This window comes from Protomyctophum parallelum, assembly GCF_964188405.1.
Source record: "Protomyctophum parallelum genome assembly, chromosome: 5".
NCBI lineage: Eukaryota > Metazoa > Chordata > Actinopteri > Myctophiformes > Myctophidae > Protomyctophum > Protomyctophum parallelum.
Window position 1 is genome coordinate 43,314,896 of NC_139702.1, and position 22,094 is coordinate 43,336,989.

Genomic DNA, 22,094 nt, shown 5'->3' on the forward strand with positions numbered 1-22,094 from the left:
TATAGCGCCACCATGAGGCCGATTTTGGCAAAACACATTTCTGTAGATTACTCGTACACATTTTATCCATACATCACACAATTCGGTATACTCTATCTCCATAGTCATGTGATCAACACGGATCTGCACCCTTTCCCATCCTGATAAGATTGGCTTCCAAATCTCATATGATTGGTCCGTTTCGAACAAAATGCCACAAATCACAAACGCAGTGTGCAATTTCCGTGAAATTATACACTCACATTTCCACTATGCCGAGGACGACATGCCACACATTCTTTTCCTAATCAGCCTCACAGTGGCGCTATAACAGGGAAATTCCTGTTTTTACCTATAACTGCATTGATCTGTGTACAACTTTGTATGCTCGCTCCCTAGAGGCCATGGAAAAAACATTTTCCCTGCATACCTCCGGTTATAGTGCCACCATAAGGCAGATTTCTGAAGAACACATTGTTTTAGTCGCACAGATTTCATCCAAATCTCACGCAAATCGGTACACATGATCTCTGTAGTCATGTGATCAAGACGAGTCTGTTGGATTTCTCAGATTCTACACTGGTTGGCTAAGTTTTCAGGAGTGGCCCGTTTCATACAAAATGCTGCAAATGTCCTCCTCATACAGAATTCTATACTCAGAGATGCTATGATTGATCTGTCTCTGCATTTCAACAAACGTTTCAACAAAAATAATAAAAAATCTTTATATTACTCCTAAACATTTTGCACACACACACACACTCCTATCCTCCTGGTGGAGACCTGTGCCCAAAACACACACTCCTATCCTGCTGGTGGAGACCTATGCCCAGAAGGGCTTTCTAGTTCATTTTCTTTCCATCTCTCAGGGCATTCTAGTTCCACACACACACACACACACACACACACACACACACACACACACACACACACACACACACACACACACACACACACACACACACACACACACACACACACACACACACACACACACACACACACACACACACACACACACACACACACGGTAATACTAATAACGTTAGTGTATGTATTTCTATACGTGCCAGCAGCCAGTGAGAGCCTAATGCACAACCTGGCACACACAAACACCTATAAATGGAACCGCTACGCCAAATTAACGGCGTTACCCTCAGCCGTGTTTAACTGTCAAGGTGGCCAATATAAAAACACTCATTCAGTCAGTGTCGTCCCCCCCGCCGCCCATATACAATAAAACACTGCAGTGCAACGTTAACTACCTCTCTTTTCTTTCCAGGTGAGCCGTCATGTCCGGGAAAGGTTCCCCTACCAGGTTAGTGCTAAAATAAATAAAAATCACTCCTTGACTCGAGCACCCATCATCATACATCTGACCACAATACCTGATCACAACAACATCTGAGGCCAGAACCACTTCAAACCATAGCTATATATACTCTGTTTGATTGGTGTCCCCAGGGTTATACTCGGCACCCCCCCTTTTCCCCTCTACTACACCACGTGTCCTTGCCTATCTCCAAATCTCTTTGGAACGATCTCTTAAAACGATCCTTGAATCATTAGTCACTGTCATCTGGGGACCCACGCAAAATAAAAAAATCATGTGGGGACTGGGGTGGGGGGGGGCCTGGGGGGGCGACCCCCCTGGGAGAACTGTGGGGACTGGGGTGGGGGGGCCTGGGGGGGGCGACCCCCCTGGGAGAACTGTGGGGACCCCCCTGGGAGAAGTGACCCACATGGGTTGAGAGCCACTGTGTCTTATGACGTGCTCAGAATAGGGATGCTGGGGGTTCATGTGGTTAAATCATTCAAGAAGGGACCGAGTGCCGCGCTACGAGCTTGTAGATCTGCTATTTTTGAAAACTCTTGAAAATGAAAAATCTTTGAATATATATTCTTTCAGGTCGAACGTTTTTAAGTCAAATCTTTGCATCTGGGAGGTCCCTGGAACAACATGTTTTCAGATGGGGGTCGCCGGCCAATTTCATATAATAATTTTTGGATATTTTTGGGGTCCTCGACATGAAATAGATTGAGAACCACTGATATAGAAACTTACGTTTTTTTCAGAAAACTGTTAGGATTTAGAAGCCTTTAAAAAAAAATCTAGAATGAGGTCTAAATGGGTTTAAATCATTTTGCACTGATCAGAAGCTCTTTTCTTGTCTTCCAGCGTCTCGCCAGCCGCCGATGCCTCTGCTGCAGGAGGCAAGAAGAAGGCCAGGTGACTGCTTTTCTCTGTATTTAATAATCAGGAGTCAGGGCTGATCTATATGCTGTCGAGCAGAAACAAGACCGGTGTTGATTTCGTCAACTAAAAACTATGACGGAAACATTTTTGTGGAAATACAGTAGCAGATCTACAAGTTCACAACGCATCGCAGCACGACGTGTTGCAGACTTATAGATCGGCTGTTTTCAGCATGCAACCAAGTGTAAAATCAGCCATTACGACACCATCAAGGCCCACCAAAATACATTTTAGTCGACTAAATCAACTGAAGATTTAGTTGACTTCAACTTCAAAGAACTTTATTTTTCCTTTCGGAAACTTCTTTTGTGCAGTGGTAAAGACAACAGAGATTACAGTACACACAAACAGTTACTATATAAAAGATCATAAAAACGACTTTTTTCTATAAGTACTAATGATTAAAATCTAAATATGTACTGTATGTAACCTATGCGTTCACTATATAGTCCATCAGGTGGAAAGGGGGGGGGTTAGGGATTCCAACGGGGAGGGGGGGGGGGTTCAGCCTAGGTGTTTAAGAGTCCGATGGAGGTGGGCACAAAGCTAACTGAGCCCCTTTTAGTGAGTTTTGATGCTCTGTATCGCCGGCCTGAGGGCATTAGTTCGTAGTGGTTATGGAGGGTGTGTGTGTTGTCCTCAACTATTTGAGAGGCCTTCTTTATTGTCCGTTTTTTATGGATGCTGCCGAGTGACTCCTGGTCCCTCCCAATGATCTTGCCGCTGATCCTAACCACCCTTTAGTAGCACTAAAACTAGAAAACGAAACATTTAATTTGACAAAAATGTGACTAAAGCTAAATGAAAATGTATAAAGACTGACTGAATTGAAATACAAATGTACTGTCAAAATAAACACTAAAATCAGCTACAGTATGTTCAAAATATAAAATGTTCAGGAAATGGAAAAAAGATTGTTATGAATAGTTTTTAGGACAGCACATCAGCAGATCACACATCAAAGTTGGTACAGTATGGTGACTTTATGCATCGTCAGATACTTGCATGTGTCCTTATATTATCATCACTTTACCCAAATGCAGCTCATCAAGTGAGTTATGAGGTTTTTTGACCGTTAATGTGGAAATGCAGCTCAACAAGTTGGAGTTTAGGTGGTATTTGACCGACAGTTTGGGGATCTGATGGAGTTAGGAGGTTTAGTCAGAAGCGCTTGTTCATACTTGTCAGTCATTTGTGACTCTTTTTGATGCAGAGACAGTCATGGCGACAAGGCCGACAATTAGAATTTAGGGAACAATAGCTTTTTCTTTGTTGCTACACTAACAAGTCAGTGTCATTGATTGGTTGAAAACAGACCTCAGCAATAGGGCCTGTTTGCTTAAAAGGCCTCGCATCATTTATCTCCCTTTTGAAGTAAATAGCTGAGGTAACCTGTTTGGGATCGCTTTCTTTGAGCCTCATTGCCTTTCATCAATTACACCACTCAAGCTTGGCAATCACTACACAAATGAGGTAGAAGTGTGCGTACGTACGTGCGTGTGTGTGTGTGTGTGTGTGTGTGTGTGTGTGTGGGGGGGGGGGGTACATTCTAAGAATATCACAAACATTGCACTTGCGTGGCGTGCTGTGAAGATGATGGACCCGAGTGGTCAGCCTGGATGAGCTCTAGCTAAACTCTGAATGCACTCTTACAGCGCGACAAAGGCCGGCAAACCAGCTCTGAAGAGCAGCGACAGCCTGGAGGGAGAGCCACGCCGCAAGGTCAGCTTAAACACGGCCAAGGCCGCTGCTCAGGTCACCTATCTCAACAAACTCTTCGGACAGGTCAGTCTACTCTACGCTACACTGCCGCTCAGAGCTTGAATCAATTCACACGTGCTGTTCGGTTTCCAGTGGTGGAAAAAGTACTCTTTTTTTACTTAAATATGGACTGCCGTGATTTTACAAACCCTTTACCCCCCTAAAACATGATCATCAGGTACTATGATTATACTAGGAGGAAGACGTTTTTCCAAACAAAAAAAAAGTGTACAGAAAGTTTTATGTGGCCACACTCACCAGTTCATTAAGTATGCCTGGTTTGCCTGGTGGGTGGTGATGGGTGGTGAATGTGATCCACCTGAACTGAAGCCGCACCCACAGCTGTGGGGGGTTAGTGGAGGGGATCATATCGTGATGTCACTATATCACTATCATTTTGATTGGGCCTTTAGACCTGGGCCTCGAGAAACCAAAAATATACAGGGAAGACATATTTCAATATTCAAAACCGTACCTGGGGGTCTATTAGAGTAATAATATTGTTAACTCCATAGACACACAAAAATAATCCTGCATTGTAGAAGTACTCTGTTACAAGTAAAAGTCAGATAGAGAAAGGAGGTCCCGCACACTTGTCTTGGCTTATATAACGCTATAGTTTATTAGGCTACAGAAAGTACTCAGTAGCCTAATAAACTATGGTTATGTAAGTGAAGACAGTGTGCGGGACCTCCTTTCTCTCATTATCCACACTTGTTGCCGGCTCCGCTGTCCTTGTAGGCGTGCAGAAGGACTCTTTTCTACAAGCAAAAGTCCGGAACCTAAATGTACTTTAGTAAAAGCACAAAAGAATTGGCATCAAAATGTACTTTCTTTCGATTCTACAAATGTCTTCTAAATCATGACGGTTTTCTGAAAAACCCCACGTTTCTGTATCAGTGGTTCTCAAACTATTTCATGTCAAGGACCCCCAGAATTATATGTAATTGGCCGCCGACTCCCATCTGAAAATAAGTAGTTCCAGGAACCTCCCAGAAGCAAAGATTTGAGTTAAAAACGTTTGCTCTGAAAGAATATATATATTCAAAGATGTGCGCCACATTTTCACGATTTATCAAAAATAACAGACCTACAAGCTCATAGCGCGGCACTCGGTGCCGTTCTATGAATTTGTAGATCTGCTATTTTTCAACATTTAAAGTACAACATAACGCTTAAAACACCAAAAGGGGTTCCCGCCCAGAATGGGTTTTAAAGTACCTAAAAGTAAAAGTATACTCATTGTGCACTGCAGAAATGTCAAATGTATAAAAAAAATCTTTTGAAACTAGCAGATCTACAAGCTCACAGCATTGTGAGCTTGTCACATTGAGATTGTAGATCTGCTACTTTCATCAAATGGCCGAAATGTATATAAGGCTAAAGTGGTTCAAGGAAGTTTTGTAATAATAATAATCAAAATCTACAAAGTAAATAGTAACTGAAGTTTTGTGGTGGAGTAAAAGTACAATATTTGGAGCCGAGATGTATAGTGGAGTAGAAGTAAAAGATTGGAAATTGGAAATACTCAAGTGCAGTACAAATATCTCAACATTGTACTGGGAACCTCTATGGGGACCTACCACGGGTCACGGACAAAGTCAGAGAGAGAAGGGCACTGCGTCAGGCAGGCACCCAGAACTTGAGGCAAGTAAATTGACCCTATGGGAGCCAACCCAGGGCAAAGCCAGGAAGGGAAAGAAGCGTACCACCTATGTAGACGTGCTGCAACGCGACAGCTTGTCTGACAATACTGCAGAGCTCAAGAACCTGACGTTGGATAGGAAATTGTGGAGGGCAGCGATCCAGGAATCCCGAGTTGGTGTTGGCTAGACCTCACTCTCGCAGCAACTAACTGTACAGTATATGAGTAAATGTACTTTCCACCACTGTCGGTGGTGGAAAGTAAGTGGTTTCGTAAGTTGAAAGTTGTGGTTCCAACCGTCCTCAATACAGTGCTTGGTTTATAGTGCGTACAGTGTTGGGCACTCACTCAGGGGACCTCTCCGCTTGCCCTACTTCTTTAGAACGTGCTAGTACGCTGTAACTGTGGGCAGTGATAAAGTGGTGGTACTGCTACAGTACAGTACCATGGTGTGTGCTGTACCATGACCTATATGAAAAGGTGTACAGTAAGAGCCATTTAGAGCCTTCGTGTTATTTCGATGACGCCACTGAAGGGCTAAATTGGTCAATTTGTCAATCAACCCAAGGCCAAGGTTTCCAAGGTACAGGTATTTAACCCCTGCCTCGCCTGTAACCTAACCCGGCTGACAGGAAAAGCTAAACCGTTTTAAACTGTTTTCGGAGGGCTCGTTGTCTAGATATTATTTTGACTGTTATGTTTATTTATATACGACTTTGGACGAAAAATAAATCATTATTTTCAACTGGATGGACACGCTTGGACATCAATCTTTGAGCACACGTAACTTTAATCCCCAACTGTCGACATCCAGTAGGGCCAAATGTACAGGACTTTGGCGCTGCCTACAAGAGGAATGAATCACGACGATGATGCTATTGGAAAATGCCAGAGAGGAGATTGATGCTACGATCCCTCATCTAATCTTGAGGAGAGTCTCCTGTAGATTTATCCATCCACCAGTTGCTCTCCTGAGTCTCCTCACAAAAAAAATATTCCTTCATTGGGAAGTGACTCCACTTCACAAGAAGTGACAGTGTGTGGACATTAGGGTCGGCTCCCATTACGCTATACACAAACCTGTCTGCCTGCCAAGATGGCCGCGGGGCGCCATGGAATATCTGGGGCAAGCACAGCTGAAAATGAGCTTGTTCTAACGACTATAGGCTACTACCAACTGCCAGGGTTGAGTAGTGGGAAGACAAAGTGATTATATGAAACTTTAAGTAAACTGGCCATAATAATAGCCATAATAATTGTTGTCCATTGTCCATTTAATAATTGTTGCATCAAAACGTGTAATAATTAGTTTATAACAACATTAATATAGATCTATATATCGATATAAACAATTTAAATCGATTTAATAAAAATGTATCACGATCAAAACAGCAGAGGACGCAATCGAGTTAAGTTAAAAATAACCTCCATGGGACATTAGTTGACCCGGGCAACAAGAAGAAGACTTTTCTTTTACACAGGTCTGGTACAAATGTGGCCGTAAATCTAAGTTTGTCCAAACATCACCACACTTGCTGCTGGATTTTCTTTTTTTTATTAAGCCTCAAAATGTTTTTTGGTAAGAATTGAGCACCTTGGCCTGAAGCGAAATTTGAAAAGAACGAGCGCCTGTCCAATCACGATAGAAACATTTGTTATCTGTAATGCATGCAGGTGTCTGCAACCGTCCTGCACGCTCTAGACCGGGGGGACGTCAAATTGTCAGCCTGTGGGGACAAGAAAACAATATTTATATTTTATATTTATATATTTATATTTATCGGTAGGACAGACAAACTCAGGCTGCTCTCTCTCTGCCTTAAAGCTGCTATAAGCAATAATAATGTCAACATTTTAATGACCTTTTATTTTATTTTCAAAAACAATGTAGTCTCTGTGACACATCTAGGCCATAGAGTAATAAAAGGATAGAGACTGAACCCATGAATCCACGGGTCCGTCCGCCTGCAGTTCACGCTCCAACCACTAGGGTCGAGTGCTTCAATGCTGGAGAGCCTCTCTGGGGTCTTGATCAAGTCCCAATGAGGTGCTTTCAGTGCAGTCGCTACTTATACACGCAATACGCAATGCGAGTAGGGCAATACGCCGAGGGGGGCAACAAAATGTGCCAAAAAGTGCCAAGCCGACCCCTCAAAATAACTTCCTCCGTGGCTCAGCCGCGTAATAACGAGCGGCCGTGTGCGTCCTCACAAACAGCAAAAATAGCTGATCTGGATGAGGAATAGCAGCACTCTTGTCGGGAGGGGGGGCAGCACAAATATCCTACGAGTAGGGCAACCAAATGGTCAGCTACGTCCCTGGGTGCTTTAATGTTAATATTAACATACACGTTCATGTACGGTTTGTAAAACCCAGCATTTTAATGCCAATCCCATGTACCGGTGTTACGATCTTTATATTACAGTAAGACTCATCTGTGTTATATTTACCGCATAGGCAGCAGTCATCTTAGAGCGGGCAAAAAGTTGCATATCAAGAAGAAACGCCTGGCTTTAAATGTGTTTAACCTGCAAGGCCCCAACAAATGACAACATTTCATACCCGGGCAACTCAGCACATTGTTCCACTCTTAAGGACAAGATATCATGGCCGAAAAGTTTTCTCTCCATTCAGCTTGATTAATGGCTATGGGAGCTATAAATATAGACAGTGTGAAATGGCCGTGCGTAATCACAGCTGTTCTCGCGCCGTGCCAAAAAAAAGTGTGAAATTGCACTTCTCTCTTCTCTCTTGCCGTTCTCCTCATTCACAGGTAGAATGAAGCCAGGACAAGGTCTATCAATATATATTTTTTTAAATCCCAATAATAGTTTTATACGTTTTTAGATTTTAAGCCAAAGATTTAATAAAACACACAGCTCAGCTACGAAACGTTGCAAAACAAAGGACACTGATAGAAACTCCACATACCTACATCGGACCATAAAATAAAATAGGCCTATATGGACACATTGTTTGGTGCTTGACAGCCTGTAGACGGGTGAATAAATACACCAAAAACATATCCTACTATAAATGCGCCACGTCTCTGCGTGCGTGCGTGTGTGTATACGGTTGTAATGCACGCAACTCGAGAACCGTTTGCCCCACCGACTTCACAATCGACATGCGTTCCACATCCCGCAGGGAGTGCAGTGCCCGGTATAGAGTCGGTCGGACCCACGGTTCTCAAGAATCACCACAAAAGGCTCTGCCAGTGGGCCTAATCAGCCTAAGTCCCCTCACCTGTGCAATTCCCAGCCTCTGCCTCAGCCAATTGAATGCCATGGCAACCGCACACTTGCAAATTAATTACTTAACCAGTACACTTTTCACAGTCAGTTTGCACTCTTCAGGCACAGGCAGACAGACTGATACAGAGAACTCCATATACAGTATGGGCACAAAGGGACACAGACAGATGGTTAAAATGGGTGCTATGACAAGTTGACAACGGGTATTATTAGGTTCCCACGTTGCATCACTCTTAAGTAGGCCGGTGGCCGACGGGCACGTACAGGTCTAGTAGAAATGCACTCTGTCGAGGTGCCAACTTGCGCCTTGCACACAAGTAGGCCATACATACACACTTATAGTTACGTCATCAAGAATGGTTGTCCCTTATTGGCCGGTGGAAAACACTGACATGCAGACATCTTATTGGCCGGTGGAAAACACAGACATGCAGACATCTTATTGGCCGGTGGACAACACAGTCATGCAGACATCTTATTGGCCGGTGGACAACACCGACACAGTACCGACACATACAGTACATACCCAGCCGATCGCAGTACTTGCGTCACGTGCTCTGCTTGCGCAAGTACTAATACAGTAAGGGGAAAGTAAAAAGTAAAGTAAAATAAAGTAAATAAACAAGTATTGATGATCCTACCTATCAAGGTTAGCGGTGATACTTCTGTTAAGGGACCCTAGTATCAAGGGGTCAGCTAATTGAGGGCCAATACATTGCAAATATGGGTCCCATATTTTGTATAGAAAGCATCTGTTGTGGAGCGTAGCAGGCAGGTTAGAAATTCCAATGGCATAATTATTCAAATGGATATTTAATTTAATGGTGTTTCTATCCTTTCATAGCGAACCATGCATTCAGGCTGCAGTTCCACAACTTAGTTTGAGCTTTATAAAAGGCAGAATCCGGGCAAAGGTGCAGCTTTATAAACCTGATGAAACTAATGCATTTGCATATTTCTGTTCGGACAGCATTTATACGAGCATTGTTTATGACTGCAGAGTTTTCATGACTGCAGAGTTTTCATGCCTTTCCGTGCGTGGGTCTCTCTCCGGTAGATTGTGTGTGTGCCACTGTGTAACGTACAGTAGCAGCACAGAGCCTGTGCTTTTGCCAACGTGCTGTGCTTCCTAGGCAATCTTCATAAGAAATGGAATTTGCGAGGTGACACATTTTGTAGTTTCGTCAGAGAGCAGGGTGAAAGAATGCAAGAAATGTAGGCTGTGGGAGCACCTGGCACATTTGTTCATGCACAACGGGTCGATCCGGCCCGCATGAAGATGTTTTCTTGTTTTTTTGCCCAGTCGCCTCGTGACCTATACAACGATTTGACAGCCCTGGTTTAGACATTATTCCTGGCCACCGTTTCCCGTTTACATGTGTTGCCATGTCTGCTTATGATAAACGAGTTTCGTTTTGTTTGTGTAGTTGTTTATTTGGGCTTCTCTTAAAAATAAAAATAAATAAATCCCACGATTTTTGCAACCCATTTTTTTCACCCAGTGTCAATTATCTAATGTAATCCTGGGCTCTACACTCCCTCTGCCAACCTGGGGAGAGCAACGGACTGACCTCATGCTTCCTTCAATGCACGAGGAGTCCAAGCCAGGGGGGCAGTTTAATAGTTTGGGCTTGCCTCCTAATGTATTTTTAAGATTTTAATACGTCATAGATGATTGACGTCACAAGTGGTGACACACTGTCTTGGATGGAGGAGTGTGAGACGGCCTGGCATCGCCCCCAACACTATGACTCAGACATAATTATTGGTTGGATCGCCGGTACAACGCAGGGGGGGATGAATGAGGCATTTGATTTTTATTATGCTCACTAGTGCTTTCCTTATAACTACTCCAAAGTCATTCTATTTAGTGGGGGGGAACTAATTGCCAATTTATATTTTTTTTATATATTTGTATCAGTGATATGGAAATATGGGAGGTATTAGGCAGGTAACCAGAATTGCAGTTTCTCTGTACAAGCAGTTTGTACTTAGACATGCATGGCTTAATCTTTGAGACAAGCACATGTGCTACTGGCAGGATCAACCAGGTAGCAAAAACGGTGACTCATTTTTGCAGTGGGTGACTGCATGCTGCTGTGCCAAGGCAATGCAAATAGTCAAGTAGAATAGGCATAATATCTTATATAAATTAATAATAAATAATGTCAAACCACTTGTTTGTATCCAATAATGAGTATTTATATCAAACCATGACCTCTTTAAATCTCTATAGGCCTAGTAGCCCTAAAAGTTTCAGCACAGCAAATCACACAAAATCTTTTCATCCTGAATGAACACCATTACATTAGCCATGGAAATGTGTGCAGTGAGGTTAAAATATGGCTGAGCACGGTATGGATTCATTCAGTCCGACAGCCTAAACCAGTGGCTCCCAATATGGGGTCCGGGGACCCCCAGGGGTCCTTGAGCCAAAAACTGCACGAGCAAAAGTGCCAAATGATTTTAGACCCATCGCCCTCACTCCTCTATTAAAGGTATATTCAGTGATTTCACTTAATTCAAATATCACTTATTTTTTTTGTTTTGTTGTGATAATCCTCCCTACTATAGAGTGCGCTGGCCATATAAGGAGTTCCTCCCTGTCCCCAGTTAACCCCTGGGGGTCAAAAAACCTTAGGTTTCGTTTTTGACTCTCTATCCTGATTGGACGAAAGGCTGGGTCCCACAGCCAAAAACGAAGGTTTTTTGAGTGAAATCACTGAATATACCTTTAAGCAAATGCATGGAGCGTGTAGTGAGTAAGGAGCTCTCACTGCAAACAGCTAAGTGCATCGCCCCAATGCAGTTTGCTTATAGAGCCAGTCGAGGTGTAGAGGATGCCACTGTAACTTTATTGGACAAAATACATAGTCATTTAGACAAACCCAAAACATATGTCCGTGTCCTTTTTATGGACTTCTCCTCTGCTTTTAATACGGTCCAACCCCATCTTCTCCTAAAACGCCTGTGTGACCTGAACGTCAGTAACAATCTCATTTTGTGGATTAGGGAGTTCCTGAGAGAGAGAGAGACCGCAGCGAGTCTGTATTAATAACACTCTGACTGCCTTGTCCTAAACACTGGCGTGCCACAGGGGTGCGTTTTATCCCCTCCGTTATTCTGCCTATACACAAATGAGTTGAAATACAACAACAAAGACTTCTCTCTCATAAAGTGGCCCTGGTTGCCTGCCTGCAGGACGTTTCCAGTCCCTCTTACTCCCAGCACATCGACCGTTCTTGACCTTACTGTCACTAAGACCAAGGAGCTGTGCTTGGGAGGGCTCAGGGTCCATCTTTAGGCCTGTTACTATGAGTGGGGAGGAAGTGGAGCAGGTCAGTGACTTTAAATATCTGGGAACAACCGTGGACAATAAACTCACCTTTCAGACCAATGCAGTTAACATCTACAAAAAGGCAAGGCAGCGGCTTTATCTTCTCAGGAAACTGATAAACTTTAATGCCAGTAAACACACCCTGACCATGGTCTATAACTCACCTTTCAGACCAATGCAGATAACATCTACAAAAAGGCAAGGCAGCGGCTTTATCTTCTGAAACTGAGGCGTTTTAATGCCAGTAAAAACATCATGTCCTGGTTTGGGAATCTCTCAGTTAGAGATAAAAAACAAGCTCACACAGGTAGTCAACCAGGCAAGTAAGATCATTGGAGACAAACCATTGCAACTTCAGGACATATACAACCGCTGCATAACCAAAAAAGCAATTCAGATTTACAATGATTCTACCCATCCTCTTCACTCTGAATTTGACTTGTTGCCATCATCGGGCAGGAGGCTTAGGGCAGAATTGGTTACAAAGCTTTGTTTGTGCCAACTGCTGTGGACATTTTAAATAGTCTAATCCCCACTGCTCATGATCACTGTTGCTGTGTTAATGTGAATGCATTTTATATAGTATTTTAATGCACCTTTTTGTAATGTTTTATTGTTGTAGCGGACTGCCGTTGTGCCAAAGACGAATTTCCATTCTTTATCTCTATCTTTGTCTTTATCTTTGAGGGAGTTCCAGGGGGACCCCCAGCTAAATGATAGTTTTACACTCTCAGAGTTAAATTAACATTGATTTTACAATATACATTGGAGGTCTCAGTGATAGAAATGCCATTAAATGGGGGGTCTGTAGACTAATATGCATGTCAAACTGGGGGTCCTTGAAATGAAACGGGTTGAGAATCACAGCTAGAGCCGTAAAAGTCTTCTCTTATGGGGGTCCCTGCATGGCATATCTTTTCAAATGGGGGTCCGCGGGCTAATTAGTGTCAATTCGGGGGACCTTGGCGTGAAAAGGTTTGGGAACCACTGGCCTAAACAGTGACCACAGCTACAGACAACATGCAACGGCTGTCACCGTTACACATTTAAGTTGACGATGAATTGTCAAATCATTGCGATTAACGATTTAATTGTGTTTTCTTTTTGCATTGAACATTGGAACGTTACAATGTGTATTATTGTATATTTTATTATATATACAAATAACTTAACCCATTTTGGAGAGTGGCGCGCTACGAGCTTGTAGGTCTGCTATTTTTGAAAAATCAAAGAACGACTGACATAGAAACATAGCTTTTTCAGAAAACTGTCAGGATGTATAAGACATTTTTTGAATCCGATCTCAGGTCAAAATGGGTTAAAGGTCGTATAGACAGTTTTTAAAGTTAGATGTAAAATATATATAAATTTATATTTTTGGCCCTTTTTCCCCCTCTATCTGCCCCTATATTATGATGCTGGGGTGTTCTCCTGCAACAGCACTACACTCTTCCTCTGGCTCCCACTGGGAGCCAGATTTGCATTCTGTTTGGAAACATCACTCACTTCTCTGTACAAAACGCTGGACGTTGTAAATATACAAAGAAATCACTGAGACAATTATATATTATTCATATATTTTTCTTTCCAAAAGGAATTGGGGGCCAGATACTCACTTTGAAGATGAAATCCATTCTTCCGTCTTTTCTATGACTACAAAGACGGGCTCTCTAGCCCATTTTGACCTGCGAACGATTCTACAAAATGTCTTCTAAGTTTTCTGAAAAACCCAATGTTTCTATGTCAGTTGTTCTCAGGACCCCCAAGATTATATGTAATTGGCCGCTGACCCCCATCTGAAAATATGTTGTTCCAGGGACCCCCCATAGAAGCAAAGATTTGAGTTAAAAACTTTGGCTCTGAAAGAATATATATTCAAAAGATTTGCGGCACATTTTCACGATTAAAAGAAAATAGCAGACCTACAAGCTCGTAGCGTTGCACTCGTTGCCGCGCTATGAGCTTGTAGATCTGCTATTTTTCAATGGCTAAAGTATAACAATGCTTAAAACACCAAAAGGGGTTCCCGCCCAAAATGGGCTAGACTCAACTCACACAAGACAAGACAGGATGAAATCTCAGAATATTCTTCAGACACACTATGCATAAATCTCCTTTGGCTGGAGCTGTCGCTCTGCCTTACGTAATTATTGCCTTGTCGTCACAAGCACAATTGAAAACGGCTCCGCTGGTCACGACGACACTGACATTATTCATTGAAACTTATTTTGTGTGTGTTTGGCTCCGTTCTTCACTTCTTCTTTGGCTATAGTTCTAGTGCTCCAGGAAGAGAGATGTGGGAGATTTACGTAACGCAACACACGCCAACGTGGGCTCAAGGTTATACTACTTAGCCCATCCCTCGTGTCTTTTTTTTTGCACATCGACTAGAAATGTGTCACCCCAGAGGAACACAGTTAGTTGACTGTCCTATAGCAGGTTTTAACACACTATATCAGAGTCCCGAACACTGCTAAGAGCATCCCTGGTGAATAGAATCCTATACACTATACAGCCTATTCACGCAAGATAAAAGGCTCTTAGGAAACAGTGTATAATAAACCTTTTTTATTATTTTTATGTTTTTCATCATGGATCCTGATCCAACTTATTGTAAAGCAGAGCCACGGGCATTTCTAAATGGGTCAACGAAGGGGGAAAAAAAAGGAAAACATCAAATGAGAACCCACAGGATTAGCATTAAGCCTCAAGAAAACAAAGAAATCATTATTATTATTATTATGGGACTTTTCCATCAATTACTGTTGTGTGTTAAGAAGTGAACTGGTTCCTGTTCTACTTCTACCTGGTGTGACCTGCTGCCTCCTGTGCCACTGCAGACTGCACGACACCCACTGCATTGTGCTGTGATCTATGATGGCATGTTGATGGAGAGAGAGAGGGGCCACTATATTTTACACACTCACTCCAGAGTAGCAAAAATTGCCGATCTACACGCTCAAAAGCTTTTGAGCTTGTAGATCAGCAATTTTTTGCAAATTTGAATTTAAATCCTGAATTATTGTTTTTGCTGTGTTTTAATTGGAATCCCCCCCAAAAAAATTAAAATGCCTTTCAAATGCATTTAATTATAGTTATGTTAACTTTATGAAGTATAAGTACAATTACATTGGACAGCAAAAAGACAATAGCCTTTTCACTGGTCACATATACTACCGGTACTCATTAAGCTACTAATTTAGACTGAAGTAATTAAAGCGACCCTGCATGTATGATCTATGGCAGTGGTTCCCAAACTTTTTTCATGTCAAGGACCCCCGAAATTGACACTAATTAGCCCACGGACACCCATTTGAAAATATATGCCAGGGATAAGAGAAGATTTTTACGGCTCTAGTGATTCTGAACCCGTTTAATTTCAAGGACCCTCAGTTTGACATGCATATTAGTCTACGAACCCCCCATTTAATGGCATTTCTGTCTCTGGAACCCCGAATTTATATTGTAAAATCAATGTAAATTTACCTCTGAGAGTGTACAAAATGGAACCAAATGGACCCCGTTAGGATCCATTTGATAAGCTAGTTAAACCGTACTCTAAAACGTTGTTTATTAACCTAATGTTTGCATGCCTTAAAACCCTCAAGGTTAAACCAACTGTACACTGTAAACTGTACCTTATGCCTACCTTATGCCGTAACCTAAAACAGACATGGTTATATTTTGTGATCACCGATTTTTGATTGATTAATTGAATACTTTATTAAGAGTTTGCAAAGACAAGCACATCTTGCTGTGGGGGGGGGGGGGGGGGGGTTTGCAGCCACCAGTGTAAGAGCGGTTTTGAAGCAGAGTTTAGGGTAGAGTTGTTCCGTTTAGGGCCGATACCACCCTCAAGTACTCTTACTCGGTACTCTGAACCGGCCCCGATACTTTGACACGAGTACCAAAACATCCAGTTGACACTAGGCTGAACGAATGCAACGGGAGCAAGTCTGACCAAACACTGCAGCAAAGCCCATTGAAAGTAACAATGAAAGTAAATTGTGGAAAAAGGGGTTAAAATAAGTAGTTACTCAACGAAAATAAAAAGTACTCTGTCTGAAAAAAATTGTATCGGGACAACTCTAGTGTAGGGGATCACATTGTGTTTATGACTGTTGGTAGGGCAGTCCACATCTGCCACAGCTAAATCTGGGTTGAACGTGGTTTGCGGAGCCCCTCTGGTGTGACGTCATTGACATTTTTGAAGTAGTTTGACAAGCAGTAGCCTGGCCAGATTGTTTTGGGATGTCTGGAGCCTATGTTTTTAAGACCTTACCCTTAAAATACTGCTGCAGCCTGTTCGACAGAGAAAAGAATATTGGCATTGTGCAAACAACGGAAACTTCAATGTCAATGTTTCTGAAACCCCCCGGAAATACATTTTGGTGGTCCAATTCTGTCGACAGTGTGGCTGCCACAGTTTCCAATGCCAAACTTTGCATGGAGTCATCGACATGGCCTGCACTGTCCTGCAAAACTCTGCCCATCCATGAGGTGAAACACCTGTTTTCTAGGGAGTCCCCTGTGATGATGGGACCTACTTTCCCTGGCACGTCCTGAGCAGTCGGGGCAGACTGCTCTGCATCGCACTGAACGGCCGGGGCCATCTCATGTGAATTTAATTTTGCCAGTAGCAGTGAGAAAAATAATAAATACAAAAATGAAAACACCTTGCTGCGTCACATAGGCTATAGAGCACCGAAGTCTGACGTCAATTTCAGTAGAGGGCGCCAATACACAGGTTGGTTCATGTATTTTTTTGTTTGCAGTGAAATCTCCATAGGGCGATTTTAGGTCGCTTCATATAAGAACTGTGTTTGGCTGTGCGTCGTTAATGTTGTCCATTCATATTTGACACAGCCAGTTTCTGGAGAAAATGCAATTAATGTGGCCGCAAAAGCCTTGAAACTACATATGAAGGCAATGTCGCTGCTAATATACGTCACGCCCAGCTGTCAACACATTGCGTTCCTGAGATTCCTCGTTGACGTAAGCTCAGCTGGTGGTGACTCGACTCGTACTAACCACGAAACATATACAATACAACAACACAATAAAAATTTAAATAAACGTAATTAACATTCAGTTTATGTTGTGCGACGGGTAGATGCAGCCACCCGCCTAGCCGGAAATGTAGTCTCTGGGTTGTTTGGTTTGTTTCTAACGCTTATTTTGTTACTCTTTGATATTTGTACATTTCCACTTTCAGTCAATGCTTCATATCCAAAGACCGGGGTGATCGGTTTATTTTTCAAATACAGTTCTTATATGAGGCGATCTAAAATCCCCCTATGGAGATTACAATGCAAATAAAAAGTACACGAACCTGTGGATTGACAGCCTCTACTGACAGTGACGTCAGGAATTCGGTGCTAGTCTATACCATACGACGCATAGCTGTCTGTCTGGGCTACCATAGACTCATGGCTGTCTGTTTGGGCTACCATAGACTCATGGCTGTCTGTCTGCGCTACCATAGACTCATGGCTGTCTGTTTGGGCTACCATACGACTCAGGGCTGTCTGTTTGGGCTACCATACGACTCATGGCTGTCTGTTTGGGCTACCTACCATAGGACTCATGGCTGTCTGTTTGGGCTACCATAGGACTCAGGGCTGTCTGTTTGGGCTACCATAGGACTCATGGCTGTCTGTTTGGGCTACCATAGGACTCATGGCTGTCTGTTTGGGCTACCATAGGACTCAGGGCTGCTGCCCTGAGCCTATTATAGTGAGCTACTCCACCCTTACAGCATTCATAATCTCTGCTGTGACACAAGTATTAATAACCCCTTAGCACGCTTCAGTCATCCCTCATTAGTTCCGATGGGGACGCCGAGGAGGGAGAGACAAAATACCCAAAGAAGAAAAATGGTTGCTATAGTTTTTATGTCAGATAAATTATTGCAACACCACGGGGGTGGATACCAAGCACAATGGATTGTTGTACTAATCAGTACACCACGAGCCCATTAACCCATTTAGACCCGAGCTCGATTCTAAAAATGTCTTCTAAATCATGACAGTTTTCTGAAAAACCCATGGTTCTCAAACATGTTCATGTCAAGTTCCAAAAGAAATATATGTAATTGGCCACTGACCCCCATCTGAAAATATGTTGTTCCAGGGATGCTCCAGAAGCAAAGATATGAGTTACAAACATTCGCAGTGAAAGAATATATCTTTCGAAAATAGATTTACAAGCTCATAGCGCGGCACCGAGTGCCGCGCTATGAGCTTGTAAATCTGCCATTTTTCAATAGCTAAAGTATAACATAATGCTTAAAAAACAGCAAAAGGGGTTCTCGTCCAGTATGCGTTAAGCATGTGCGTGCCGTGTCGTCACATGTGATTCAAGTGCGTCAGAATGTTTCTTCTAATCTGAACGCGTGGCGTTTGCGGCGGCATCCGTGTGCCGTATCTCTCTCTCTGCCTCTTGGGTTAGGGGAGTATCTTGCTTACGAGGCTATACACAGATAATGCCCCAAGTGAAAGCAGAGACAGAATGAAATTAACTGTTAATGGGAACAGATTGACTAATCATTTGAGACTGCCGTGACATGCTGCCTAAGCCTTTAAGGGGGGGGGCTGAGAAAAAAAAATCCAATTAATGTGTTGACCTTGTTACTGTCAAAATATGCCCTTGTAGGCTGCATGCTCTGCAGAGTAAACAGGGCCTCTCTCTGCGTAAAAACGCTGTTCTTTAATTTCACCAAGACTGTGGAGTGTGTTACAGGCATGAGGAAATAGATCATGGAAATCTTATATATATATATATATATATATATATATATATATATATATATATATATATATATATATATATATATATATATATATATATATTATTATCATTATTTTCTTTGCCACGGTTACCATGCAATGAGTTGACTTTTGGGTTAATGGAGTTCCTGCATTTCTAACCTCATGCTCGTTGCAGGATACATTATCGTCGTATTGAGCAAAATATTAATGTGAAAATGGTCCCTGTATAACGTGACTTAATCCTGTGTGTTTGAAGTTACGGAAGAGACCATGAATGCTAATTATGTTCAATCGAAACATTAACTAAGTCTTGCATAATAATGCAATTACTGCGTAAGCCAACCTTTTTGCATTTAGCAAATTTTTCATTTTGGAATGCTGATGTTGTAATTAATCTCGCTTGTTTAATTTAGGGAAAGGATGAATTGGACATAGCTTTGCAATTAGTGATGCACCGAATATTCGGCCGCAGAAAAATCTGGGCATTTCGAAAATGGCTAAAAATGAATTTTCTGCCTATCCGGCTTCGGCCCGAATAGGCAGAAAATACATCACCGAATAGTGTATGCAATTAATGCATTCAAAAGAGCTGAATAAATGTTTTATCGACCCATAATAGTGACTATTACATTTATTTACTTATTATTATTATAAGTTAAGTTTTGCCATAACCATTTATTTTGCCATAAATCAGGTAGCTTTAAGCTACGGCCATGACAGCAATGGTAGGAAAAAATATATAATATTAATCATATTCCGTATTCGGTTTTCGGCCAACTGTTTCCTATATTCGGTATTTGGTTTTCGGCCAAGAATGTCCCTTTCGGTGCATCCCTACTTTGCATGTCTGATGATTCTCAATGTGGCTTTTCTTTGTGATGAATGATGTCTGTGTGCCAGGTATATAAAGGGCTTCCAGGCTGTGTATTGTGTTAACTTAAAAAAGATATGTCTGCGTATATTGTATGATGTCAGGCTCAGTTGCTTTGCTGAGAGGCAATCTGGAGACACATAAGACATTTTGTTCCAAATCACCACTCTTTTTTTTTTTTTTCCTTCTTTTTCTTTTTTAACCACTCAGGCAAATCATATTACGTTTTAAAGGGCACTTAAACAGCTTCAAAGTGCACAGTTGCCATGTTTAATTGCCGTGCTTTGTGTTGCGGAACAAAACGTGCGATTCTCCACAGATCGTATAAGTCCTACGGGGAAACCCATCACAAGGCTGGCATTTAGGACACACACTGTGGCACTATACGTTTAGTCTGTTTAGAGTAGACTAATGCAGTGCCCGTTCGGGGCACGGCCGCTCAGAGTAGTGTCTGGCTGGTTGGGAATAGACAGATTGTTTCCCAATGTGACACGCATGTTACACAGACACGTGTACCACACATCAATGTGACACGCATGTTACACAGACACGTGTAACACACATCAATGTGACATGCATGTTACACAGACACGTGTAACACACATCAATGTGACATGCATGTTACACAGACACGTATAACACACATCAATGTGACATGCATGTTACACAGACACGTGTAACACACATCAATGTGACATGCATGTTACACAGACACGTGTAACACACATCAATGTGACACATGTTACACAGACACGTGTAACACACATCAATGTGACATGCATGTTACACAGACACGTGTAACACACATCAATGTGACATGCATGTTACAGACACGTGTAACACACATCAATGTGACATGCATGTTACACAGACACGTGTAACACACATCAATGTGACACGAATGTTACACAGACACGTGTAACACACATCAATGTGACACGCATGTTACACAGACACGTGTAACACACATCAATGTGACATGCATGTTACACAGACACGTGTAACACACATCAATGTGACACGAATGTTACACAGACACGTGTAACACACATCAATGTGACACGCATGTTACACAGACACGTGTAACACACATCAATGTGACACGCATGTTACACAGCCACGTGTAACACACATCAATGTGACACGCATGTTACACAGACACGTGTAACACACATCAATGTGACATGCATGTTACACAGACACGTGTAACACACATCAATGTGACACGAATGTTACACAGACACGTGTAACACACATCAATGTGACATGCATGTTACACAGACACGTGTAACACACATCAATGTGACACGCATGTTTACGGTGTAACACACATCAATGTGACACGCATGTTCACGGTGTAACACACACATCATCCGCTATACTCATGATGTCCAAGTTGATTGTGACATTTTCAAACAGAGAGAGAGAGGCGAGGGAAGGGGAGAGACATGCAGCAAAGGTGGTCATGAACGGGCAGTGTTGGAAAGTAAGTACTTAAGTACTGTACTTGAGTACAATGTTGAGGTATTTATACTTTACTTGAGTATTTCCAATTTCCAGTACTTTTACTTCTACTCCACTATACATCTCAGAGGCAAAATTTGTACTTTTACTTCACTACAATTATTTGAAAACTTGAGTTACTAGTTAGAAAACATACATTAACCACTTCAATCCTATACATTTCGTCCATTTGAAAATAGCCGATCTACAAGCTCGCAACGCGACGCATTGTGAGCTTGTAGATCGGCTATTTTCAATAGATTTTGTACACATTTTGAACTTGTGAAATGGGACATTCTGCAATATGAGTACTTTTACTTTTAGTACTTTAAGTACATTTTGATGCCGATATTTTTGTACATTTTCAATTCCGTACTTTTACTTCTAACGAAGTACTTCTAAATTGCAGTATTGGTACTTTAACTTAAGTAAACCAATTGAGGACTCGAACACGTGACGCACTGTCAGTGCCAAAGCCTATAACATAGCATGATGCGTCTGCATGGACCACTTGGCCAGCGGGCGCACCTTTCAATTGTCTTTATTGTATTTTGACACTTGCTTTGTAAATGTAAATGTATGTTTTCTCATGCCTTTGAATTGCAAGGAGGCAGCACCGTCACTGTGCGCTTGTATAGGTGAGCTATTTTCACTGTCTGGATTAGGCTTTAAGTGGTTACCTTTGTTTTTGATCTGGAAATACATGATTATATGGTA

The 22,094-nt window shown here is 42.2% G+C and overlaps 1 protein-coding gene across 1 annotated transcript in view; it reads left to right on the forward strand.

Annotated features, from left to right (window-relative positions):
• Positions 1-1,271: 1,271 nt before the first annotated feature.
• cabp4 (calcium binding protein 4) overlaps positions 1,272-22,094 on the forward strand; it is a gene marked incomplete at both ends in the record, with an annotated part of 40,996 nt that continues 20,173 nt past the window's right edge. The window contains 3 exons of the mRNA XM_083764496.1: positions 1,272-1,297; positions 2,159-2,209; positions 3,892-4,021. Of these exons, the coding sequence (XP_083620622.1) occupies positions 1,272-1,297; positions 2,159-2,209; positions 3,892-4,021 (207 nt within the window). The remainder of the gene's footprint in view (positions 1,298-2,158; positions 2,210-3,891; positions 4,022-22,094) is intronic.